Genomic DNA, 16,186 nt, shown 5'->3' with positions numbered 1-16,186 from the left:
GTAGAGCCGGATAATTCAGTGCGATTGACGGGGACAACGATGACACTAAGAGGAGGAACATCGACGTCGGAAGCAACAAGAAGCTTGCCCAGGTGAGTGCGCTCATTGTCGGTAGATGGCGCATCTGAAAACACAGATAATTCCACCTGCGCGCGAGCGCAGTCAATTACGGCGTGGTGGCGTGACAAAAAATCCCATCCAAGTATCACGTCGTGGGCACAAGTGGTCAACACGAGAAACTCGATGTGGTACAGGACGTCCTGAATGTATACTCTCGCCGTACATGCTCCGACTGGTCGAAGTGGTTGCGCACTCGCGGTATTCAGCAAAACGTAGGAAGGCGGCGTCGTTACTTTTCGTATCGAACGGCAGAGTTTCTGACTCATCACAGATACGGCGGCACCCGTATCAACAAGTGCAAGAGTTCGTAGACCTTCAACAAACACTTCCAGAACGTTAGTGGGGGACGGGCGAGGACTTGTACAATGCGACGATTTCGCAGCTCGTGCCTCCGGAGCTGCGGCAGTCACTTTTCCGTCTCTACAGGGTTCGGTCGGCGACGCAGAGGGGACGGAGAACGGTAGCGGCGTGGTGAGGATGAGCGACGGGGACCGAATGATCGGTAGTGGGCAGCAGGGCGGTGGTCTAGCTCGGTTGGTGACGGGTCGCGTTCCACTGATTGTCGGTCGCATTGACGTGGCAGTTCTCGTTGCGCGTTGTACGGGGCCGGTAAAGAGTAGTCAGGGTACCTCGGAGGTGCAGCCGGACCCGTTGCGAAGCGCCGGCGACAGAAGCGCGCCACGTGACCTGGATATTCGCATGCGTAACAGATCGGGCGATTGTCAACTGTGCGCCAAGGGTTTCCGTTATAGCGCTGTTGTGTTGCTGGAAATGGCGTCGTTGATACTCGTACAGGCTGGGGAGTCGGCCCAAGCGGAGGTCGTGGGGGAGTAGCAGCAACAGCAGCATAAGTCAATGGCGCAGTGACGGGTGCTGTCTGAGAGACGGACGGCAATGCCTCAGAGACCTGCGCCTGTATTACCTGCTTGATGACGGGTGCGAGACGCTCAGAAGAGGGTTCTGTTGCCGGTAGATACGACAGACACGAAAGTTGTCGGGCCACCTCCTCGCTCACATATCGTTTGATTTCGGATATGATTTCGCTGTGGTCTCCACCCAGGCTCAATGCCGCGAGAGTTTCATCGGTAGCCGCTGGACGCCGTGTCATGACAAGTTGTTTGCGCAACTCCTCGAAGCTCTGGCAAAGAGTGGCGAGTTCGGACACGGTACGTGGGCCCTTGGCCAGCAGCATCTGGAAGGCGTCGTCGTCTATCCCCTTCAAAATATGTTTGATCTTGTCTGCCTCGATCATTGAAGGGTCAAGGCGCTTGCACAAGTCGAGCACATCCTCGATGTAGCTTGTGAAGCCTTCTCCTTGAAGCTGTGCGCGTCCCCGTAGGCGCTGTTCTGCACGGAGCTTGCGTACCTCGGGGCGACCGAACACATCGGCAATGCGTAGCTTAAAGGCATTCCAAGTGGCGAATTCTGACTGGTGGTTGTTAAACCAGAGACTCGCCACCTCTTTCAGGTAGAAGGGTACATATTGCAGCTTCGAAGGGTCGTCCCACTTGTTGCTTGCGCCTACCTTTTCAAATGTCGACAGCCAATCTTCTACGTCTTGCTCATCAGTACCGTCGAAAAAAGGTGGATCGCACACGCGTAGCGCAGTGGGAACGATGACCATCGGAGGCTGGGTCGTACCTTGCTGGATGGTTTCTTCAGCCATGTCTGGGATGGCAGGTAGTTTCCTGTTGCGGAGTTCCAGGTTGAGTTACCCAGCACCTCCACTACTCTGGAACGGGGTTTATTGGCGCAAGTAGTACTTGCACAGCAGGTCTATTGATGCGGAAACCGGGCGGCAGGAACCGACGCAGGAAACACAACGCTCGGGGCAACAGCTCGCGCTCGGCTCCTCTTGATAAAGGCGTGACCCACTCCGGCACGTATTCTTCGTTGACTGTTAGGATTCGTTTACGAGAACATTTGTTGGAGGAAACAAATGAATGGATGAATGGAGATGACACTAATTGGCGCTCGTTTCCATAAGGGTATTCATTTTGTTATTTCTTTTTAGAGGGAGGAATGAACACAAAAAATTATGAAAGATATGCGGTCCATCGAAAGGAATAAATAAATACAGAAGCACAAAAAAAGATATAGTATGGTCATAGCGAGTGAGCCATTTTATAGGAGACTGTGGCCGCAATCGTTTTGATCACGCCTGCATTAGCATGTCTTCCATTCCGTAATAAAAAAAAACTATATTATCAATTATAGCAGTATCGCATGGGTACTTCTGACTGAGATTAGTCAGTCCGGACAAGATTTCTCAGTCGTTATTGACACGCAGATTATCATGACATTCCTGGTGCAGAGTTTCCATTGTCATAAGTAACACGATCGGTAGTTTCTTTGACAGAAACGTAATACCACAGTTCTAATTACCTATTTTTTATCTTTCTATTATTCTGGTAGGTGAGTCACTGTTGGTGACATTTATTCGTATTGACGTTGCTCAAAGGTCTTCTTCAGTTTCAAAGTCTTCTTCAGTCATTGCAATATGTGAAGCTGTAAGTACCCGTGTCGTATACTGGCGCACAAGCATGAAAATAATCCGAACACAGACGGACATGCCGCAAGCGGACCTACGTCAGATGCAAACGTACAGCACGTTATCATGCGGCAGGAAAACATCCGCATCGTAGAACTCCCCATAAAAACTTTCATTCAATTCGCATGCCCCACTTATACGACCTTTGGAAGAAGCTAATCCTTTAATAAACGGTTGCCTCAGTGTTCTTATATTTATTATCACCATTAAAAAAAATTCAGCACTATAGAGTGGCGCACAAACTGCCGCAAATAAATCGCCTCCATTGAATTCCGTGTTGAGCCCGCGGGAGCGTCGGCGAAAAATGGCGCCGCGCGCCACACGTACGGCAAGCGGGCGAGGAGAATGGAGGAGGAAACGCGCGCGTGGAGGAGTGTCGTTACTTTCCCAATATCAAGGGGTTTTAACTGGAAGCAGCGACAAGCACCCCGCCGTGGTGGTCTAGTGGCTAAGGTACTCGGCTGCTGACCCGCTGGTCGCGGGATCGAATCCTGACTTCGGCGGCTGCATATCCGATGGAGGCGAATATGTTGTAGGCCCATGTGCTGAGACTTGGGTGCACGTTAAAGAACCCCAGGTGGTCTAAATTTCGGGAGTCCTCCACTATGGCATCTCTCGTATTCATATGGTGGTTTTGGAACGTTAAACCCCACATATAAATCAAACAGCGACAAGCATCCCCGTCATTGAATGCATATGCATGAATCTATCACATAACGCCTTTCGCGCAAGATTCAATTCAACCGGCATGATCTTCACAGATGCTTCAGGAATATGCGTGCATAGTGTGCGAATATTTTCTAAGCAGCCATAGCAGTCATATTGTCGTTGCAGCAGCGAAAAGCAATACAAGAACAGACTCGTATCTTCTATCTTAATCTTCATTGTCACAGTAAAGCGTGGACTCCCCAATTAAAATTGCAGATCAATAAATACAGTACTGGAGGCCAGTGATGAACAGTTCCGTGCTAATAAAAAAAAGATGGGTGGATGGATGGAAAAACTAATAATTGTCCGGCAGATTCACGAGGCGGACAAATACGTGCACATCCTTTAATTCCCTGCCCACGCATTAAGGAGGATTAAACAAAAATTGCTGAAGTGGAAGCTCCCGCAATTCCATGCCAGCAGAAGTGAAGTCAGTTACTGCCACTGCCAAGATGGCGGAAACATGCTCTTTTTTGATAGTGCCCACCTAGAGATCAAGTGACATTGATATGTTAGTGTAAGTGCTACGTTAGTTCTATATTAAAAGAGAGTTGTTCCCGACGAATTAGCACACAGAAGCGAGTATGGATGACTAAACTTCCCAAGAACTTAGCCTCTAATAGGAGGCTCACCAAGGAAAACTAGTAACACTAAGACGCACTTGGAGCACTGTGTGACCCGAAAAAGTTTCCACATTACACTCGTTGGGCGTGCGAGGGATATGCTCTGTTCTTAATCGCTTAACGGTGACACTGTACCACGCCCCTAGTAAGATGGCCGCCGCAGCCGCCATCTTGTCAGGTGCACGGCTTTACTCCGACACCGTAGCACGCCCCAAGTAAGATGGCCGCCGCAGCCGCCATCTTGCCAGATGCACGGCTTCACTCCTAGGCAATGATTTCCACTTCAGCATTTTTTAGTCCTCCTTGCCACACACCACTAGGTAACCCGGAGGACAGTCCGAATGAAGTCGCGCTTAACGTGGATCGAGGTATTACGTTCCGAGTCGTGTCACACGAAGCAGCCACCCAAACGGACTTTTCTGCACCGGTGTGGGAATGGGACAATTGGCTCACTAAGTTTAATGACATAACTCAACACTATCGACTGCAAAGACGGGAGTACCCTCCACCTTACCCCAAGCTGAAATCGGGCTTAGTCTGTTCAGTGGCGGCAGCTACAAACACGCACATAGACGAACAACGTAATCATGCACCACATATATCCCGACGTCTATAGTTCTAATCTATGCCAGTACTGTACCACCAGAGCCACTCTTGACCATATCCTATGGGAATGTCCAGCATTAGTCAGAAATTCTGGGTTCGCGGCCTCCAATGAAGACCTTCGGGCGCGTTGGCGGACTGCGCTGCTCAGTTCGGACCTGGAAAAGCAACTTTGGGTGATCCAGCAGGCCAAGGAAGCTGCCGGGAGACACGGTCTCTCCGTTAGCTCCTAGGTGGGAGCCCAGCGCAGCAATATGCCGGAAATTAATAAAGTCTACCTCTCTCTCTCTCGGGCAGATTAATGGCCCGGGCTCAGATTTCAGATGTTGGGACGTAGAGGCCCTCTTCACAGCCTTGACGAGCTGCTTCAGGGGCTTGCTGCTCGCTAGACTGTCCGAGCTGGCGGGCGAGCTTGGAGCTACGCAGAGCAGCTTCCCACCTCGCCGAAAGAACATCGGGACTAATACATATTGCTTTAGCCTCGCATTTCCAGAACATGTGCTTTAGCGTAGCTGTGTCTATCTGGCAGACGTTATAGATGTTGGCGCTATAAATATTGTCCCGACGTCGAAACAGAGGTCTTGCGGCAGAAACTGAGACACCAGAAGCAGGTAGGTTCTTTTAATAGAACGCGCAAGAGAGTTCTTCTTTTTCATCCATTTCATAGTACTTCATGGCACATGCACAACTGTCATTGTCTTTCTTTTTGACAAGCACGTGACATTTGCCTCCCTCCGAAAGAGGCATCGTCCCGATGCGCAACCTAGGCGCTCTACCAGGCGTATGAAGTGGTCGCGTTAACTGGATAAATACGGTTTCATACGCACGACGTGTACGACTTCGGGTAAATGATTTTGACGCCTAGAACTACAGTCAGTGTCAGGAAGAACTTCATAGTTCACGTCGTTCAAGCGTCGCGTGACGCTGTATGGGCCAAAGTATCGTCTTAGCAGTTTTTCCGACAGTCCACGTCGACGTATCGGAATCCAGACCCAGACCTTGTCGCCTGGTGTGTAGCTTATGAACTTGTGTCGGGGGTCGTACCGTTGTGCATCTTGATGCTGTTGATGACAGATGCGCACACGCGCGAGCTGTCTGGCTTCCTCGGCGCGCTGAGTGAACTCTTCGGCGTCCACATGGATGTCGTCACACTCATGCGGCAACATGGCGTCCAACGTTGTCGTGACTTCGCAACCATAAATCAGACTGAACGGCGTCATTCCAGTGGTTTCTTGTCGAGCGGTATTATAGGCAAAGGTCACGTACGGCAATATCTGATCCCAGTTTTTATGCTCTGTGTCAACGTACATGCTGATCATGTCTGTGAGGGTCCTATTGAGGCGCTCTGTCAGTCCGTTTGTCTGCGGATGGTAAGCCGTTGTTTTCCGGTGAGCTGTACCGCTGAGTCTGAGAACTGACTCCAAAAGTTCTGCGGTGAAGGCAGGTCCTCTGTCTGTAATCACTGCTGTCGGAGCGCCATGCCGAAGGACGATGTTTTCGATGAAGAACTGAGCGGCCTCTGCTGCTGTGCCGCGCTGCATAGCTTTAGTCTCCGCATAACGGGAGAGGTAATCGGTGGCCACGATTATCCATCTGTTACCTGTTGTGGAAGTTGGAAAGGGGCCCAGGAAATCCATTCCAATCAGAGTGAACGGCTTCGCTGGTGCTAGGACTGGATGTAAGAGACCGGCTGGCTTGCTGGGAGGTGCTTTGCGTCTTTGGCAGTCGATGCAAGTTCGCACGTGATGGTTAACATCAGCGGGTAACTTTGGCCAGTAGTACTTGCATCGCAGTCGGCACAATGTTCGGGTGTAGCCTAGATGACCAGAAGTTGCTTCATCATGGCACGCTTCCATAATTTCCTTTCGAAGAGAGGCAGGCACGACGAGCAAGTGCGGGTTGCCGGTTGGTGAGAAGTTTCTCTTATAGAGAACATCATTTCTCAAGCAAAAAGATGGCAGTCCTCTGGCAAATAACCGCGGCACGTCCTTACGTCGTCCTTCTAAATATTCAATGAGTGGTAACAGCTCGGGGTCACTGCGCTGCTCCTGTGCAATAGTGGCCGTGTTGACGACTCCCAAGAATGCCGCGTCGATGTTTTCGTCATCACGACCGACAGTCTCCACTGGCGACCGTGAGAGACAGTCGGCGTCGGTGTGCCGCTTCCCAGATTTATAGACGATGGTCATGTCGAACTCTTGCAGTCTTAGGCTCCAGCGTGCCAAACGGCCAGATGAATCTTTAAGGTTGGTGAGCCAGCACAAAGAGTGATGGTCGCTAACAACCTTAAAGGAGCGGCCGTACAAATATGGACGAAATTTGATGACCGCCCACACCACGGCGAGACACTCCTTCTCGGTAGTCGAGTAGTTCTCCTCCGTGCGAGAGAGAGTTCTGCTGGCGTAGGCTATTACTCTTTCACAGCCGTCTTGCCACTGCACCAGAACGGCACCCAGACCTACATTGCTGGCGTCAGTGTGAAGTGCTGTAGGGGCTTCCTGGTCGAAGTGCGCGAGGACTGGAGGTGTTTGCAGGCGTTGTCGTAGTTCATTGAACGCCATTTGCTGTTGTTCACCCCAAAAGAAGGGGACGTCCTCACGTGTGAGTCGTGTCAATGGCGCCGCAATAGACGAAAAGTCCTCAATAAATCGCCGGTAATAGGCACACAACCCTAAAAAGCGTCTCACGGCCTTTTTGTCGCATGGTGCAGGAAATTGCGCTACGGCGTCTATTTTGGCCGGGTCAGGTCTAACACCCTCGTGACTGACGACGTGGCCTAGGAAGTTGAGTTCGTTAAAACCAAAATGACATTTTTCCGGTTTTAAAGTAAGGCCGGCCGAACGTATGGCTTGGAGGACGGTGAATAAACGGCTGAGATGTTCCTCGAATGTTGCTGAGAATACAATAACATCGTCGAGATAGACCAAGCATGTTTGCCACTTCAGGCCTGATAGTACGGTGTCCATGAGACGTTGAAAAGTGGCTGGCGCCGAGCACAACCCAAAAGGAAGCACCTTAAATTCGTAGAGGCCGTCGGGCGTCACGAAGGCCGTTTTTTCACGATCTCTCTCGTCGACTTCTATCTGCCAGTAGCCGCTTCGGAGGTCCATTGAAGAGAAATAGCGCGCATGACGCAGCCGATCGAGTGAATCGTCTATGCGGGGCAGTGGATAGACGTCTTTCTTCGTGACTTGGTTCAACTTGCGATAATCAATACAGAAGCGCAAGCTGCCGTCTTTTTTCTTGACCAAAACCACGGGGGACGCCCAAGGACTTTTCGAAGGTTGTATGACGTCATCCGCGAGCATCTTGTGTACTTGCTTCTGAATCTCCTCGCGCTCTTTCGGAGACACACGGTAGGGGTTTTGCCGAATTGGTCGCGTGTTGTCTTCAGTAATGATGCGGTGCTTGGTCAATGGTGTTTGCTGTACCTTTGACGTACGCGAAAAGCAGTCTTCGAATTGGTGTATAAGTTCAAGCAGGCGCTTCCTATCAGAGGTCGGTAGCGTAGAGCAGATGTCCACCGACAAAGTTGTCGAGGCGGGGACAGCCGCGTCATCTGGTTGCAAGGTAAAACAATCCCCGGCTTGGTCTACATCGTCGTAGTAGGCAATTGCGGTACCCTTCTGGATTTGACGGCGCTCGTTGCTGAAGTTTGTGAGCAGCAATTCCGCCTGTCCACCAGTAAGCGCCAGGACGCCCCTCGCGATGGAAATGCCTTGCGTGAGCAAAAGAGTGACTATGTGCTCCGCTATCACATCTTTATAGCAAGGACACCCACTGGACACCGACACAAGGCAGCAGGATCTCGGTGGGAGTGTCACATCGTCGGCTATTCGCAAACGGCCGCGTGGTTCTTCACTGCTGTTGTCGGCATAAGGATGAGCGCAAAACGTCACCATACGTTGAGGAATGTTGATAACAGCGCCATGATCTTGAAGAAAATCCATGCCCAAAATTAACTCTTTACAGCAGTCTGGCAACAGGACGAAAGTGGCCACGAAGCTAGAATCTCCGATGCGAAGTCTAGTGGTGCATTTACCCGTGGGTGTCATCAGCTTACCACCAGCACTCCTTACGTGCGGCCCTGTCCACGGTGTCTTGACCTTCCTGAGGCGGTCGGCGAGCTCTTGTCGCATGATTGAGAAGTCGGCGCCAGTGTCGACCAGTGCTGTAACGTGATGTCCGTCAATGAGAACGCTCAGATCGGCACGTACAACTTCTTCAGCATTATTATTCGTCGTCGTATTCATCGTCGTTGTCGTCATACCTTCTTGCGATGATTGGGGGAACTTTTCAGTGTGTCGACGATTGGCAACCTTGCCCCCCGAGGTCGCATCAGTTAGTTTCCCCGGCGCGGGCTAGGCGAACGGCCTCTGGTGACGTCCGCGTAGCTCTGAGGGAAGTCACGGTGACGCGCAGGTGATGGAGAGCGCCAGCGACGCGGTGGGGTTGCTTGAGCAGGCGATAGTTGATCGGCATCGTGGGCACGACGGTCTTCGGAGCGGAAAGAAGCGGGACGAGAAAAGTTCCCGAACCCAGAATCGCCGTGACGGCAATAGCGGGCAATGTGACCGGGTTCTCCGCAGCGGTAGCAAATAGGTCGACGGTCGGCCATGCGCCACAAGTCAGTTCGGCGAACTGGTGGTCGTCTCGTAGAATCTCGTTGCCACCAAGGTACGGCAGTGGGTTGTGGCTGGAAGGGCGTCGCCACAAATGTCGGTGGAGGACGACGGACTACATCAGCGTAGCTCGCTGGATGTGGCTCAGGATTTGGCGCGGGTGGTGTAATGGCTTGCCTCAACTCCTGGCGGACGATTTCGGCAACAGATGCGACTGGCGGTTGGGCAGGGGGAACGCAGAGGGCCCGAAGTTCCTCACGCAGTATTTCTCTAATCATTTGCCGCAGGGAACTTTCGCATACGGCAGTGTTCTGAGCTGCAGCACTTACTGCCGTGTGGTTCTGCAGGCGGTCAAAGTGTCGGCGTCGTTGTTGCAGCGCGCGCTCGATGACTGTCGCCTCTCTTACGAATTCATCTACAGTTGTAGGTGGATTTCTTACGAGGCCCGCAAACACTTGTTCCTTAACACCCTGCATCAGGTGACGCACCTTCTTCGCCTCGGGCATGTCAGGGTCAGCTCGTCGAAACAGACGGATCATACCCTCTGCGTACATGGCGGCTGTTTCATTAGGTTTTTGCACGCGTGCCTCAATCACTTGCTGTGCGCGATCCCGTCGGTCCGAGTTCAAAAATGTAGCGAGGAGCTTTCGACGGAAGTCTTCCCAAGATTGGAATGTAGCCTCGCGGTTCTCATACCACGTGCGAGCGCTATCTTCCAGTGCGAAATATGCACGGCCAAGTTTGTGCTGTTCGCTCCAGTTGTTGGATACAGCGACCCGTTCGAACTGTTCGAGCCAGTCTTCGACATCCTCGTACTCTTCCCCACGGAAAACTTCAGGAACGCGAGGATGTTCAAGAGTTACCTGCGAGGGAAGAGTGGTCTGCGATGGCGGGATAACCGTGGATGTCGTAGGAGCTGCCATGCTGGAAAGAGGCGGAACAGGTGCGGACTCTGGACTTAGGCCTAGTAGGCGCCGACTGAATCGGTGCACTGGAGTCGTGACGAGGGGCTGAGTCTCTGGACTAGGTGACAAGCACGTGACAATATGAGGGTATATTCGGTGATATAGCAGTGCATTATGGATAAGTGTTCGTTTGCAGCTGTCGCCAGGTAACTTCTTGGGCTCTGCATAAATTCCCGCGAGGCGGAGGATAGCATCACCGGGGCAAGTAGAACGCCTTGCTCAGTTCACTGTATCCCGTAAGTCGATCACGGCCCGCGTACTTCTCAACAAGGCCACGAACTCCTGCACGGGCTGTTGCGTCGCGTGTGGCTTAGTGAGCTACATCGTTGAGGTTGGGTTAAATGCGGGCATAATTCGCCCATCAAGGTAGCCTGGGAAATGTGGCCGGCATGCAGAAGTACGCGAAAGGCTTCAGTGAAAATCCAACCCATAGCGGAGCTCCGTACTGCAGAGCGCCAGTCACTGAGCACAGTGCGAGTTTCGGGGTCGATCACGGCCAGAGCAACGGCCACTTCTGCAGCCATCTCCAGGTGTCAGGTCCTGACACTTGCGGCGTTCGTTGTCGTTTTATCTGTGCGAATCGCGACGATAGCGAAGCGCCGTCCAACCGGATAGCGCGCGGCGTCAGTGAAACGCATGTTCTTATATATAATGCAATATGATTTCAGTAGATGTGTAGCCCTGGCTTTTCTGCGACCTGCATTGTAAACCGGGTTCATGTTTATTGAAATTGGGACAACGTGTATTTTCTCCCTCATTTGCTTGGGTATGTCCACGTTGTCACTATGCTGTAGGTGATATGTGATGCCCGATTCTTGTAATATGTGCTTTCCCGTGCTGGTGAGAGTATAAGCTTTTCGATGTGTGCGAACAAGAGGAGACAGATTATCGAGAGCTGCATGCAACAGGTCCTAACAAAGGTGTGCTCTGTACAATACTGTTTTGAAGAAAATGCTTGACGATTCAGTGTACAGTGTACTTTAATATGGGAAAGCACTAACCCGATTCATCTATTGACAAGCTTTCCGCCATGAAACGAGTCAATTTATTAGTATACTGTGAAATTCTTTCTGCGGAAGATTCAAGTCAAGCGGCATGATCTTTGCACATGCTTCGGGAATCTGCGCACATATATAGTGTCCAAATATTTCATAAGCAACCGTAACAGTTATAAGTTTGTCGCAGTAGCGAAAAGCAATACTGGAACAGATTCGTATCTTCTAACCTAATTTTCATCGTCGCAGTGACACGGTACTGGCGAACTAGCGACGAGCAGCTCAGTACTAATTAAACCAAACAAACGAAGCCGACCTAAATCATCTGATGAACTTGAAAATATTAAAATTAAAGGACAAAACTTTGTAGCCACTCGTCTTTACACCAACAGTCATCATACTCATGGTTAAAAAAATGGCAGCATATATATCCAAGGGGGGAATGATGAAGAGTAGGGCGAAGCATCAGTCCGTCTATTCGTTCTTGCTTCCGTCCGTCCATGCGTCCGCCTGTGTGACCATCCATGCATCCATTCGCCCGTTCGTGTGTGCGTCTGTTCGTGCGTCCACACGTCCATTCGTGTGTCCATACGTGCGTTGGTCCTTGCATCCGCCCCTGTGTCTGTGCATGCATCCATCCGTCCGTGCAGCTATCCGTGCATCCGTCCATGCATGTCTGTGTGTGCGTTCATTCATCTAGTCAACACTCCAAGTACCACCATTTCGCACTTTTTCATTATATATCACGCATATAGATGAAGCACCGCCATTCAGCGGACATTCCAAGGACTAAACGAGAGGTGGCACATGCACATTTTATTACGGCTCGCGCTTCGTGTCTACTTCCCGCCTTTAACCACACCGAGTTCATGGTATATACTAGTTCACTGTATTCATGGCACTGCGGCCCAACGCTCGCTAAACCTTTCTAAAACCAAGGAGATTACGCCCAGCGAGTATAACGTAGCAACCCTTTCTTGTCAGATAGTGCTCAATGTACATGCCAATGGCTGCTAATGGGGAATGAGAGACAGGAAAATTCGGCTTTTAGTTAACGTGCACGCTGCGAACTTTTTTATTGTTCAACAACGCACAGGAGAAATCTCCCACCGGCACCACCTTGCAGGTCAAAGCGTAAGACAAGTTACACACTACGACGAGGGACGAACGGGTGCCACGTTAAGAAGCTTCGCCCCTAAAAAAGAAAGTTGGCTGCCGATTCACGCAGCGAATGCTGATGATGGAGCGAAGTTTCTTGGACCTTTATGAAAGGTCTATGGAATGTTGATTAAACGATTACGACAGTGCCAGGAAGCAGCTGCGGGGCGCCGACGAACGCCGGTCGCGCCTCGCGTGGCACTCCGCGGCACTCGCGTTTTGCTTGGTATAACGTAGCTGTGCCCAGCGCGTGTCCGATTGTGCAAGTTGGGGAGGGGCGCACATCGCGTTCCATTCTGACCGACCCCGTTTCCATGGGCACACTTTGGAACTAACAAAGCGAGGAACGGACGGACGGACGGACGGACGAACGGACGGACGAATGGATGGATGCACGGCCGTACGGACAGATACGCGATCAGGCGGACCGAAATATGTACAGGGCACAATCTATTTTTAAAGAATGAGCGCGCTATAAACGCTCTCTTACGGTATGCGAAACACCTCAGTTTTTTTGGTGTGACGGGAAGACACGACAACGACGGCGCCAACGGTCATCGTGGGAGGCCAAGGAGCTTCGCTCCTGGAGAAGGTCACACTAACCTTCAGTCTTCTCTAATCTACATGGTGTGTAGATCGCATTACCCCTACGGGGAGATACAGTCGTACCTTCAAGCATATCATGTGTCCTGACCCGTTCTCGGGTCAAATGGCTTGTCCCGCAAAGGCGCACTCATTACCTTATACAATCAATAGCCTAGACTAAAGTCCCTTCACTTTTCAATAAGTATGAAAACAAAGGTATTGTTGTTTGTGCCTTAACCTGAAAAGAAATGAGACATCTTTTTTTTTTGTTTTCCAATGATCCATGACGCCTGTGTATGAGAACAAGTATATACGTAGACCTACTAAACGATTGCTGAAAGTATCCCTCTTTCTCATGATTTACTTATGATATTATTTCTGGTTTCGATTATGACACGAAGTTGCGTTCTTTTGCTGCTTTTTGCTTTTCAATAACTCTGGCAAATGACCACTGATCTATACAGGCTCATTCCTTATGTTTTCATTATTAAAACGCATGCATACTTGAATAATTTGTTTCGTTGGGCGCTGCCATAAAGCGCCTTCGGGCACTCTCGGGCTGTTTGCGGCAGCTTTTCGCCTGAAGGACCCCCAACAAATTGTAACAAAATGTTGGAAATAATGATTTGATTGATTCATTGGTTGATTGACTGACTAATTTATCGATTAATTGATAAATCGTCCATGTTGAAATGAATGAGGGGATGAAGCTTTTTTTTCGCGTATATGCAGCAAAAAACAAGAGAAGGCAGAACACAAATAAAATTAAGGAACGCCACGTCAGGGATGTCCATACTGCTTGCTTAAGTAACTAACGAGATGGAAACGCATATATATGCCCAACAGCAAAATAAGCCAATAGGCGAGGCATAACACAATTCTACGATATTGACCATGTGCAGTCACCGTAAATATGAAGCCGAACATCGAATTTACATTCATGACACCACCACAGTGACGGCGAGACGGAGTTCCAAAACGCAAAAGCATTTTTAACACCTAACGCTCCATCGCGAATGTCTCTCTTGCTAATCAGTATAGGTCAGGTCCTCATTCACACATTACAATTATTACTGGCCCAAATACGTACGGGGTGTTTCGTTTGAAGTTGTTAACAATTGTAACTTTTTTAGGGGCGAAGCTCCTTAAGGCGTGGGCTGTGCGTCACCTGTATGTAGCCCCCTCTCGTTTAGTTCTTGCAGTGTTCACTAGATGGCGGTACTTGTAGCTGACGATGAAAAGATGCAAGACGTTGTAAACTAGGCGGCAGTACTTGTAGTTGATGATGAAAGATGCGAGATGTTATAAAATAGGAATGATGTCACATATGGCGCGTGTCATTGGTGGAAGGCCATCGTCCGATTTAGTGCGGCGACGCACGCTAGGGGGAGCGCTGCAATAAAATCGAGTGGGCAAAATGTACGGAGGATTCGTGGTTTGCCAGGTTTACCTCAGGAGCCTCGCCCAGTCATCATCATTCACTTCGTGTATAAGGCGGCACTTTTTGATGTGTGGGTTCTAATGTCTTAAAATCACCATATGATTATTAGTGACGCCGTAGTGAAGAACTCTGGAAAATTGGACCACCTGGTGTTATTTAATGTGCACTGAAATAGCACAATACACGGGTCTCTACCCCTTCACCTCCATCGAAATGTGACCGCCGCGGCCGCGGGTCGAACATGCGACCTTCGGGTCGGCCGCCGATCATCCAAATCACCATACCACTGCGGCGGACGACTATACAGTACATGAGGGCAGCACAAAAATGATAGAAATGATTTCAAGCAAGGTTTCGCTTACCAGTGCTTCCTGCATTACGTAATGCTAACTCATATAGATTAGTTTTCGCGTTAGCGGCCCCGACAAGGTTCCCGCAAAGTTCGATAAAACGCTGAAGGCACTCATCTCATGCTTCAACTACTAGTTTTTTTTTTGTCTCGTTGTTGCTTTCGAGGATGACACGCAGCGCGCCATCGCGATAGCGGGATCGCTCGTAAACCGGGAACGGCCAGTAAAATTGCGAATTACTCACCATGGGGCGGTGGTCCGGATGAAACAGGATGTGGCCGTTCTTGTTGATCATAAACGAGTAGGCGTTGACACCCAGCTGTCGTATCACGATACGGGGCAAAACAAAAAAAAAGAGAGGCAGTTAGCAAATAGTCTAGTTGTGCTCTTACGCGCAACTGCGAAAAACCGATAAAAATTCCTGAGTGATTTATGGAGGAAGAGTGCTTTTTGGGGTCTTTACCCAAGGTTTTAGACAATATATGGTGCAAATGACAAACTTCAGCGGTATAGCACGGCCTAGGAGGCGAGAAATGGCAGTAGAGACACAGCTCTCCCATAGTAGAGCACCTAGTGCTCTAAATCGTTAACTACTTTTTCTGAACACTCAGTCGATTCATACGATGCTCACATGCTTTTTGAAGCATTGACAATCGGATTGTACGCAGTGCACGCAACAAAACATGTTATGCTAAACATGCACGTTTTCTTTTAAAGATATTTTTATGTCAATCAGTGTTTCCAACCCTACGTTCTTTCTTATCACGTGTGTTCATTCATGCTATTCATGTGCTTTTACTAGTATTGATACTCTTCTTGAGATGGAGGGGAGGGAAAAAGAGTTGAGCAGAAAAACCGAGCTCCCTTTGGTTGAATCGTGAACGCAATTGTAAAATACACACTAGTGACCTAAGTTGGAATAACTACATTTCCAACATATGTAACTCCTCCTTCAAAAAACTGTGTATTCTCAGGCACAAACTAAAGCACACTCCTCATTATACTAAAATGCTAGCCTACACTTCACTCATTCGCCCGAAACTAGAATATGCAAGCATCCTATGGGATCCCTACACAAAAACTAACATAAGCGCTCTAGAGATGATTCAACGCAGAGCAGTTAGGTTCATTTTTTCTGAATATAGAATAACTGACTCTCCCACTAGCCTAATGAAACAACATAATATCCAGACACTTCAGCTTCGAAGGAAAATACACAGGCTAAAATTTCTCTACCAACTGAAAAACAACTCTTTCTCTCTGAACCCACAAGCGTATGTGACACCACTTGCAGCACGTCGAACACGGCATCGTCACGAATTTCCTTTAACACCATATAAGACCAGAACTAATCTTTTCAAATATTCTTTCTTTCCGCGCACTATAAACGATTGGAATAATCTGCATTTATCACAACTAATACGCGCAGATTCCATTGAACATATATCTACTTGATGTTTCGCCA

At 49.6% G+C, this 16,186-nt stretch overlaps 1 protein-coding gene across 3 annotated transcripts in view; it reads right to left on the bottom strand.

Moving 5' to 3' along the window:
* Positions 1 to 16,186, bottom strand: part of LOC119163266 (voltage-dependent calcium channel subunit alpha-2/delta-3) — a 260,632-nt gene that overhangs the window by 77,270 nt on the left and 167,176 nt on the right. For all 3 annotated transcript variants that reach the window (XM_075873794.1, XM_037415226.2, XM_075873795.1), the window contains exon 18: positions 14,966 to 15,040. In XM_075873794.1, coding sequence (XP_075729909.1) covers positions 14,966 to 15,040 — 75 coding nt within the window. The remainder of the gene's footprint in view (positions 1 to 14,965; positions 15,041 to 16,186) is intronic.

This window comes from Rhipicephalus microplus, chromosome 9, assembly GCF_043290135.1.
Source record: "Rhipicephalus microplus isolate Deutch F79 chromosome 9, USDA_Rmic, whole genome shotgun sequence".
Classification (NCBI taxonomy): domain Eukaryota; kingdom Metazoa; phylum Arthropoda; class Arachnida; order Ixodida; family Ixodidae; genus Rhipicephalus; species Rhipicephalus microplus.
The sequence above is the reverse complement of the archived record's forward strand: the minus strand, read 5'-3'. Positions and strand labels throughout refer to the sequence as shown.